General features: G+C 42.5%; 1 protein-coding gene across 1 annotated transcript in view; it reads right to left on the reverse strand.

The window, feature by feature from the left end:
• The window catches only part of PROS1 (protein S), a 57,983-nt gene extending 47,502 nt beyond the window's left edge, over positions 1-10,481 (reverse strand). The window contains exon 1 of the mRNA XM_058555627.1: positions 10,076-10,481. Coding sequence (XP_058411610.1) covers positions 10,076-10,358 — 283 coding nt within the window. The 5' untranslated portion in view covers positions 10,359-10,481. The remainder of the gene's footprint in view (positions 1-10,075) is intronic.
• Between the last annotated feature and the right edge of the window lie 659 nt (positions 10,482-11,140).

Here is an 11,140-nt window from a genome sequence, read left to right on the forward strand (position 1 = left end):
GGAAAAAACCCCACCTCTCCCCTTCCGTAGTAACAAAAAAAAGAAAATGAGCATTGTGTTCTACTTGACAAGGCATTATAGACTGAATGTTTGGGCCACCCCACCCCCCGCCCTCACTCCCCTGCAAATTCATATGTTGAAGCAGGAATCCCCATATGGCTGTACTCGGAGATGGGCCTCTAAGGAAATAGTTAAGGTTAAATGAGGTCATAAAGGTGGGACCCTCATCCCAGAGAATTAGCATCCTTATAAGAAGAGACACTAAAGAGTTCACTCTTTCTCTCTCTTCCTGCACACACACCTGCACCAAGGAAAGGCCACGTGATGACAGAGTGAGGAAGCAAGGTCTGCAAACTAGGAAGAGAGCCCTCACCAGAAGCTGAACTGGCCAGAACCTTGATCTTGGACATTCTAGCCTCCAGAACTGTGAGAAAATACATTTCTCTTGTTTAAGCCATGTAGTCTGTGGTATTTTGTTAGAGCCATCCAGGCAGAATAACACATAAGGCAAAGAGGTTAGTGACTATTTCTAGGTGCTCTTTAGAGACACGGGAAGTGGTGTTTATGGTTAATGATGTCAGAGAGCATGTATCTGTTCTTCCTCCAAGGTTGCATTCAAGTGATAGTAAGAGAATTTTTTAAAAGAATAACTTACAACACTTGAGAGAATGGACAATGTCATTGTTAGGTAAGTGATTTCAACAAATTCTTCAGCTGGAAACTAATCATAACCTGTTGATGAATAAAACAAGGGAGAGGAAGCCTTGACCCAAAATACACACAGAGGTGCGAAGGAAGTAAGAAGCCTTTGCCTTTTGGAAATAAGAAGCCTCAGCAAGTCTACTACAGCATCAGTGGGAAAGTGAAAGAAAGGCACCTAGAAGCAGGGGGATTAACGTGAAAGTCCAGCAACAACACTCAGCACTGGTTTCCCAGTACATCCCAGAGTACGTGCAGCAGTACACTCAGAGTGGGCCCAGTAAGCATTATTTGTATAAATGAATTGACTAATAAGTGTATACAGAGATACCTGCTAACTCGCCCATTCAGAAGAAAGACTAGCAAGAAACCAGATAGATATATACAACAGCAGCAGAAACCCACACAAGTCACATAAAACCAACCCAGTACTCTTGCTGAAATATGAAGAGACAATCAAGAATCATCAGAAATATGAGGAAAAAACAAACAGCTACCAGCAGCATGAAAAAGAAAACTAACATGAGAAAAAAAGAGGTAATTCAGAGAAGAAAACTTTCAAAAACTTTTAGAAGTCTAATGAATATCCTTTTAGTGACTTAAGAAGATAATGCATCCATGAAAAGAGAGAATGAAAGTAAAATCAAAGAAAAAAGTACTTTGAGAAATTTACAATATGATTGTCAAAATACAAGAGTTGAAAGAAAAAGTTAGAGAAATTTCCTGGAACCTGGATCAAAATTTCAAAGAGAGAAAACATGAAAGTCAAAGTCACAAAGGACCAATTCCAGAGGAGTTCTAGAAAGAGAACAGAGGACATGGAGGAAGGAAATTATCCTATAAGTAAAGGTGGAAAATGTTCCATAGCTAATGAGAAATACTAGCCTTCATTTAAGAGGATCTACTGAGTGCCAAACCAAATGAATGGAAAGAAAGCAAAGTTAGACACAGCACGATACAATTTTAAAGCATCTATACCAGAGAAGCTCCAACTGACACTAAAAATAGGCATCAGTGGGCCAGCCCCAGTGGCCTAGTAGTTAAGTTTGGTGTGCTCCACTTTGGTGGCCCAGGTTTGGTTCCCAGGCGCAGACCTACACCACTTCTCTATCAGTGGCCACGCTGTGGTGGTGGCTCACATACAAAATAGAGGAAGATTGGCAACAGATGTTAGCTCAGGGTGAGTCTTCCTCAGCCAAAAAAAAGAATAGGCATCAGATTAATTACACAACTCCATTCAGAAGACCAGAGCAGGTCAGAGTCTCCCTCTCTTCCTCTTCCATTTACAGAAGATAAGAGGCCATCATTTTAGCCTTTAAAATAAAACCTGAAAACAGCTCCCTAAAGATAGGGATGATACTCCTTGAGAAGGATCCATGTGTGAAATTGGGATGACAAAGAAGAGCAGAACTTCCAGGCACTCCAAACCTCATCTCAGTTACAGTGTGGGAGAAAGTGGGTAAAGCAACCAGGAAGTGTTATGCTCAAAGAGTAATGCCCTCCTTACCTTGGCAATTACCTCCACCCAATTCCCACATAGGCTCCTAAGGAGAAGCCTGGCTATGACACACCTGCCTGCTTTCATAGGACTGATATCGGGTTTCCCAGTGAAAGGAACGTCCTCTTAGGGAATTAACCACAGAAGAACCCCATGCCAGCTATCTAATCTACCTAATAAACTTAGGACTGTCTTCAAAAAATACAAACTAACAGCCAAAGATCATCAGATATTTGCGTTAAATTAATAGCATGAAATAGAAAGACAGAGGAACATTCAGAATGAACGACCCCAAAGGAAACAGAAGTAATTGAAGACACAGAAGATAACTTTTAAAATTTATAACTAATATCCTAAATAAATTGAGAGGATCTGGCATCCACAAAACAAAAGTAGGCTGCCACCCTGACAGTGACTCTGACCTCACCCTGATTGTGACCCTAACCTGACTCTGACCCTGCTGCAGTTTACATTAGAGGAACCTTTGCAATTTAAAGTTAGGTCTTAGAAACGCCAGTTCCTAAAAGTCCTTCATCCACGTCACATCTGATAATTTCTTACTGGAGACCCTCCCCACCAGCCGCATTCCCTGCCATGTGGCTCAGCTTCTCTCCCTTCTCTGACATCCTCTCCCCTTCTCTCTCCCTGGCTGCCCCCTACTGCCACTCCTGAAAATTTATGTTCACTTCTTATGCAGAATCATTTATCTATACTCCCTGCTATCTCCTTATAGACCAGAAAGACTCCAACTTTAAGTGTGCATAAGAATTACCTGAGGGTCTTGTTAAAATGCATATGCTAAATCAGTAGGTCTGGGGTAGGGCCAGAGACACTTTTGTGTGTGCGAGTGTGTGTGTGTGTGTGTGTGTGTGTGTGTGTGTGTGTGTCTGTGAGAGAGAGGAAGATTAGCCCTGAGCTAATATCTGTTGCCGATCCTCCTCTTTTTGCTGAGGAAGGTTGGCCCTGGGCTAACATCCATGCCCATCTTCCTCTACTTTATATGGGATGCCACAGCATGGCTTGACAAGCGATGCGTCAGTCTGCGCCCGAGATCCGGGCCCGTGAACCCCAGGCTGCCGAAGTGGAACACGCGAACTTAACCACTATGCCACCAGGCTGGACCCAGAGTTACTTCATTTCTAATAAGCTTGCAGGTAATGCTGATGCTGCTGGTCCATGGACTACACTTGAATAGCAAAGTTATAGACCATGTTTTCAGGACTTCACTTTCTAAACCTAAAACCACTTTTCAAGGTAATTTCTAAAATAATAACAGTTTTCACCATAGGAATAATTTCAATATCAGCTGTTACCATATTTTTTTCACCCTACTACATTAACAGCCAACTCAATGTCATTATACATAGTCCCCAGATGGACTGTTAGGAGGTATAGTTAATTGTGCCCTCTCTCTATCACGTTTTATGCAGGTAGTTATAACAATTTCACACTTTGCAATGTATATTGCAAAGGTTAAACAGGCAGTAAGTATTTGAACTTCTCTTAGAGGAAGAAACATTAATCTTAACCTCAGAGGAAAAATGTTTGTACCAGAGAAAACGCTGACCAAATATTCCATGTGCTTCCTTGGGTTAGGGTATTCGAACTAGTGGCAGAAGTGAGTTGTGTCACTTGCACGCAAGGATAGGTAAGGTAAGAACAAGTATACCTCCTCCATTACTCTCTTCCCTGGCAGACACACTGGGGGCCTTGTGTACCAGATGGTATAACTAAAGATGGAAGAGATTCACACAAACCACACTGGACTTCACGTGATTGAGAAATAAACTCTTATTTTTCTAAGCCACTAAGATTTAGTGATTTGGAGATTAATTTGAAGATTTGGGCATTAAAGTGTTATCACTCCACAGCATACTTTATCCTAACTGATACAAGATTATGAAAAATTTAAACCAATGCCTGTAACAGAAGTTATCCAATAATGTGCTCATTTGCTCCTTCATTAATTCTAAAAATCAGAGGGCCTTAATGAAAGCAAAAAACACATAGATAAGATAGAGTACTTCAGTTTATTCCTTGAATAAAATAACCAATAAAGCAAAAGAGAAAAAAAAAGCCTCAAATATATTTAAAATATTAGAAAATAGAAATTGAGAAAATAACAATTTTCTAATTATCCTTTATTATAAATGGGGAGATAAAGATCCTAGAAAGCTTTATCACACGCCAATCCATGAATCTAAAAAAAGAGGAATAAAATCTTAAAAAGTAACCCAAAGTTTGAGGAGCCTTTGGACAGACTGTCTGGGATGGTTAGGGGAGGGTGATGAAGAGGAAGAGTCTTCCAAACAGGAGGGCTCACATGTGAAAAGACCCCAGGAGACAGAGGACGGAGAATGACTCTCTTTGAGGAGAGAGCAGGGAAAGATCAGTTGGAGGAAAAGATCCGGAAGCCTCCAGATCATGAGCCTTGTACGCTGGGCTGGGATAAGGATCTAGTCTACCTTTTGGACAGTTGCAAATGGTCCTTCCAGTTGTTCAGGGACCTGTAAAGAGCTAGAGCTCAGGCCTCGGGACAAGGAAGCTTGGGCAAGAATTGAGCAGAGCTGAGAAGATCTGTGTTCCAGATGCATGTTCAGAAGACAGTCCACACCAGAGAAGTCCTTACTTGTAAGAGGAGATAGGATAACCCAACTAAGGATTGTCAGTGCATTTCTTCTCAAGGCAATCTAGTGCAAGGGTCGCAAACTCAAAAATCTGCAAATGTCAGACAGGCACCTTAGACAAGGGAAGAGAATTTGGTGGGAGACAGTGGGGATGCTTGGAATTGTGGCAAACTGGAGAGGGTATATTCCATCTAAACAAGGCAGCTCTGAATCAGCTCTAGCTGAATCTTAACTTGTTGAAATGTGGGCCCACTGTTGCCAGATCTTCCTTTACTTGTTTTTTAAGAGAAATCATAAAACAAAATTTTTAGATGAAATTTTCTGATTTTTAAAATGCCATTAGGGCCAAACACACAAGTCTGTGGGTACCTATGGCCCTCAGGCTTTTGCGTCACTCAGTCTAATGTTTGTCCAACGCTCATGAAACAGCAGCCCTGGTGGCAAGATGGAGACCACATGGCAACTCAACTACAGGCTTTCCCTCACTGAAGTCCAGCAGGCTCCCACTGCTAAACACCAGGTTTGCCAGCAAAACTGCCATTCCTTCCGCAGTTGGAAATTGGGCATATTGCAAAATCCAATCAGATATCTGGCGGGTGCTTGATTAGTTAGGGCTCTTTTATGGAGGAACAGCAATTTGTACTCAGAGGAGAGACATTTATTCTAGATTTGCATTTAATGTTTCTATCAGCACCACTATTGGTAGACTTATTCAATGATTTATGCTAAGCTTCACCACTTTACCTCCAAGGATTTAACTCCACAATCAAGGAAATAAGTCAGTGGGATGATTTATATGGTCTTCACTGGTTTCATTTATATTTCTTTCTTATTGTGTACCCTAATGCCTGGAAGGAGCTAGCCTTACAGAATGATGGACTGATCAATTATTAAGGGCTCAGTCACTGCCTTTTGGGACACAACACTACCTTCCAAAACGTGGTAAAATAAAAATGTAGTATGTTTTCTACACCAGCAATCATTAACATATGGTGCTCTTTTTCCTAAAGCTAAAATACACAGGTCAGGAATGAAGGTAGAAAGGGAAGAAGTACTGGTCATGATATGATGCTTAGTGACTGATATGGGTTGAATTGTGTCCTCTATAATGACGGTGAAATCCTAATCACCCAGTACTTGTGAGTATGACCTTATTTGGATATAGGGGCTTTGAAGATGATCAAGTTAAGAGAGGGTCATAAGAGTGGGCTCTAATCCAATATGACTGATGTCCTTATCAAAAGAGGAAATTTGGAACAGAGATAGACATGTACAGAGAGAAGATGGTATGAAAACATACGGAGAATGCCTATATAATCCATAAGCCAAGAAATGTCTGAGGCTACCGGAAGTTAGGAGAGAGGCATAGAACAGATTCTCCTTCACAGCCCTCAGAAGGAACCAACCCTGCTGACACCTTGAGCTCAGATATCCAGACTCCAGAACTGTGAGACAATAAATTCTGTTGTTTAAGCCCCCCAGTTTGTGGTACTTTGTTATGGCGGCCCTAAGAAACTAATTCAATGACCTATTCTCAAATTTTTTGCTTTCCTTACAAGTGGGTTCTGCTCATCTAGAAACTGAAAACCAGGGCAGAATACATTCACTAGGGACCTAATGTGTTTTCCACAGAATTAGAAGCTGAGACTGCTATACAGCTATTTCAAGTTCTTTACTCCTGTTTAAAAAAAAAAAAAACAGAGGATGATACTGGAATGACAATAATCAAGCCAAAATAGTGTTGTTGTCACATATAAATCGGCGTTAGAAGGAGTGTTGCCCCTCAGCATAACTACTGCACACAGTAGAAATTGTAAAAGAAGAGATGAATACAACCAGCCACCGGTAGGAACCACAGGGTTCAGATTCTTCCTGAATAAGGGTGTGGTTCATCTCATTGAGCAGACAAAAAACAGACACGAAGAACTGCCAGAGAGCAAGAAAGAGATGAACCGGGCAGAGGAGGAGGAAGTCACAGGTACCAGCTCCAGCTTGCCACCGGGGAGACCTGTATTCTCCCGCTTATCTTTTTTATTGTTATTATTATTCTGGCATATAGGATGTGTTGGTACAGTACAGTGGTCATTTCATCCATGAAGCACGGTACATTGACCTGGGAGTGTGACCGAACTAGAGGAGGAATCAGACACAACCTGGGAGCCTTGAGCCGTCCCCTCTGGGGGTGGCGACTGCAACTGATTGAGGAGGGGTCCTTTCTCCTGCACATTAGCTCTCTGCATCATATTAGACATATTTGCATTATATCTGAAATACTTTCAAATGGTGTTTATGGAGAGAAGGGCATGTGTATGTTGTACAGCCAATAACGAGAATGTGTAGCCTTCTCTTGTTTCTGCTTCCTTCTCAGCATCCATCCTTCATGGAAGCTGTTCTTCTGGCGCTCCACCTGAATCTAGTGAGCTGTCTGTCACAGGACTCCAGAGACAAACTAAGCCCAAACAAGTAGGCTCTCTCTGCTAGGACTTTGAATCGTGAGCAGAGAAGGCAATTAGAACTGAGTCATCTGATGGCAGCTCCTAACAGTGAGCACATGAGTTCCCACTACAGAGACCATCTAAATGCCCAAGTCTTCCCTGGGCCTGGTTATTCAGCATGCCACTCAGTAGCCTTCCAATAAATAAATCCACTCAGCTAGCTTGCTTGCTCTCCCTCCCTCCCTCCCTCCCTTCTTTTCGTTAGCAAGACTTTGTTACTGTTGCTTGTAGCTAAAGAATGCTGATACATGTATTATCAAGCTTCTCACAGTATTTTTTTCTCATAATACATGGAAAATTTAAATATGTATATAGATCATTTAGCTACAAAGAACATAATGAACTTGTTGGATAGAAAAGGCCTATTAGGTGGGCCAGCCCCGTGGCTTAGCGGTTAAAGTGCGCGCGCTCCGCTGCTGGCGGCCTGGGTTCAGATCCCGGGCGCGCACTGACTGCACCGCCTCTCCGGCCATACTGAGGCCGCATCCCACATACAGCAACTAGAAGGATGTGCAGCTATGACATACAACAATCTACTGGGGCTTTGGGGGGAAAAAATAAATAAATAAAATCTTTAAAAAAAAAAAAAGAAAAGGCCTATTATGAAAAGCATTACTGTGTTTCCTAGCATAGAAATAATGGTAAGAAAATATGGCATAGGCTTTTGTTGTTGTTATATACCAGAAATTGTCTCTAACTTTTCCAGCACCAACCCCAATTCTAACCTAACCTTGATAAAATCTCTCCATCAGTGCAACATTTTGGACTCTGAAATAAAGAGAATTTAAGAAAAGACAAAGATAAACAGTGAAAGGAATATAGAAGGAAAGAAGAGAGTAAAAAAAGAGAAGGAAAATATGAGTCAATAATGTCGAGGGTAGACTGCACCCACCCAGAAGCAGAAGTCTGGATGGGGCCACAGCACAGCCAAAGTGGACATCCCCTTGTCCCATTTCTCGTAACACAGCCCTTAGTGGGAAATGATATAAAATATGTAGACAGTGTAAATTTTAAATCTCTCTCTCTCTCTCCATTTATATACATATATATATATAATGTCTAGAAAGTCAGTTAACATCTCCGAACAATTTCTTTATTGTTAAAATGAAGAGGTTGAACAAGATGATTTCTAACTCTCTCAAAACTAAAAATGTGATTTGTAAACCTTTTTCTTTAAATAGCAACTATATTTCTATGGACTAAACAATAAATTATAAATCAAATGTTTAGAGTTCTAATTCTATCTCAAATTTAAAATGTTAGAGAGTAACAACATTCCATTTGTATCTCAGTTTCCTCATCAGTAAACCAAGATGCTTTTTAATCCGATTAAACTATCATACTTTTTTAAATGAAGGCATTATAGGGCCAATTATTCTTTATGTGATATACTTGTAGAATTAATTTATCTACTCTGTCAGTGTCTATATATAACAAGTGTATTTTTCTCTATACATGGTTTGAATACCTGTATATAATACACACAGACACACATACACACAATTTCTAACTCTGTCTAGATTCAATGAAAATTTCCATAAAAAGAAAGGGCCTAGCAAATTCCTGGGATGACAAGCAGTAAGTGTGGCATGCCACTTTTGTCTCTTTCTCCTCTCCAATACACTGGTTACCAGGTGAACATTTGATTGTCCTAATGAACTATACAGATAATGAGGTCGTGCCTGTGGGCCACACAGACAATGATAATGTTGAATGTTGAAGTTCTGCTATTTAACATATGATCTTTAATATATGATCAACAAATAATGTTTTAGCCTTTAAATTAGAATTTTAAAATACTGATCATTCATTCTGATCACTAATTAATAAAAACTAGTGGAATATTAGTAAATTCCTATTTAATTCTCCTGAAATTACCATCTTTGAAAAGTTTACATTGGAGTTTTAGGCAGCTTAAAAGTTATTTGTAATTCAGAGTTTATCTCCCCCATGCCATTTCCTGAGAATAAAACATAGCACAAGTAAGCATTTTTAGTCAATGAACATGCTTCAACTTTAGAAAACAAGCGAATTAACTGACTACTAAAATGTACTAAATGCCTTGATATCCCTTATACATTTTTCAGAGAAAACTCAATATCCTGCCTTGAATCCAGGCATGGGAACATAAAGAACTGGAAATATAGAGTTCAAAGAATGCATGCCACGACCACAGATCAGTGGCACTCAGTGTCAAAAATCCTCAGTACAAAATAATCTGAGAAATACAATATTTAACAGTCCTTTCGATTTCAAGGTTAGAAAATGAGATCTACTATGCAAGCCCGCAGTCATCCTAAAACAACCCGTTCGTCAATTCCGAGATAAGCAAACCAAGCTCAAAGTCCAGAAATTGCAAAACGGAGGTCGGTTGCAGCAGGGGGTGCTGGTCGGGGACTGGCGCTCGCACAAAGGGAAGACAGGGGCTGCCTTTTCCTCCTGGCTCTCCCACCCCGTCCTGACTGGGAACTTCAGGCTTTGGGGGCACATGGCGAGGCGTCCTAATTCCTTCACCGATACTTAGTGTCACCCGCGTTCTTGAATCTGTGCTGCAGGCAACGCAGGGTTCCCAGAGCAGGGCGAACATCGACGTGCCCACCTTCACGCCGCCCGCCAGACAGGCCTGCTGCCAAGGCGGCAGGGACTGGTAGCAACTCCCCGGGGGGCTGCAGCTCCGGGAGGAGAACCCCGCCGCCGGGGCTCTTGGTCGAGTCGGCGCCTCTGGGCAAAGGGGAAGAGATGCTACGACTACTCACAGTTTCCCTCGGAGACGGGAAGCACGAGGGCGAGGCACGCCAGCAGCGCGGCGCAGCGCCCCCGCGGGACCCTCATGGCGCAGCGGGCGGGGTCCCGGGCGCTCGGCGGGGACGTGGGCGCTCGGCGGGCGTAGCTCTCTGCCGTCTGCGCACAGCCGGAGCCGAGGGGCAGCCGGGGCTGGGGGACAGCCTGGGGACAGCCAGAGCCGGGGGACAGCCGGGCCGGGGCGGAGGGCACCGCCCGCTCCCGCCCCCAGCCAGGGGGGAGTGATAAGCGGGACATTTCCTGGAAGCTTTTCGGAGCTGGGGGCGGGCTCAGGGAGAGTGTCGAGGCCTGGTAAACACTGTGGAGACATCCTCCCTGCGGGTTCCCAGACCCCAGCGTCGCGTCGGCCTCTCTGGAATGTGGAGTTTCCCAAGGCGAAGGGAGAGAGCCGTGAACACCTGCAGCGAGCTGGGGGGCGGTGGGGGGTGGGGGGCGGTGCTGAGTGGCCAAGAGAACTTGGAGGACTCAGCTCTGGGCATCAGGCTGGGAAGGAACGCTTGAGAGTGACGTTGGGGATGAGGACGTTACCCAAAATCTAGAAGCGAACGACTCGGGAAGGCTGCAGAGAACAGAGATCATGGAAGCAAATGGGGTAGTTTTTGATCGTCTACATTTTTATCTTGTCTTGCATGTATGGTATAAAAAATCTTTAGCAAAAAATGTTTTGGGGAAAAAAGGGAATGTGTTAAATTTCATCTCCTTCAAACAGCTCCTTTTGTTTTGTGCATATTACCTCTCTTTTTGTGCCTAGACATACGCATTTGAAGTATGTTACTTAATGTTTAAGGCTGCTTGTAGAGTTAAACTGTCTGGATTCAAATCCAATGCTCTGCCATTTCCTAGTTGTGTAACTTCAAGCAAATCAGTACCCTCTCCAAGCCTCAGTTGAATCATCTGTAAAATGGGGATAACAGTAGTTATCATAGTGTTAATGTAAGGATTTAAAGAGATAATACATGTAAAGCAATTAGTGTGTGTTAAATAGTAGTACTTAAGGTATGTTTACTATTATCCCTTCT

The sequence above is a fragment of the Diceros bicornis genome, chromosome 15 (assembly GCF_020826845.1).
Source record: "Diceros bicornis minor isolate mBicDic1 chromosome 15, mDicBic1.mat.cur, whole genome shotgun sequence".
NCBI lineage: Eukaryota > Metazoa > Chordata > Mammalia > Perissodactyla > Rhinocerotidae > Diceros > Diceros bicornis.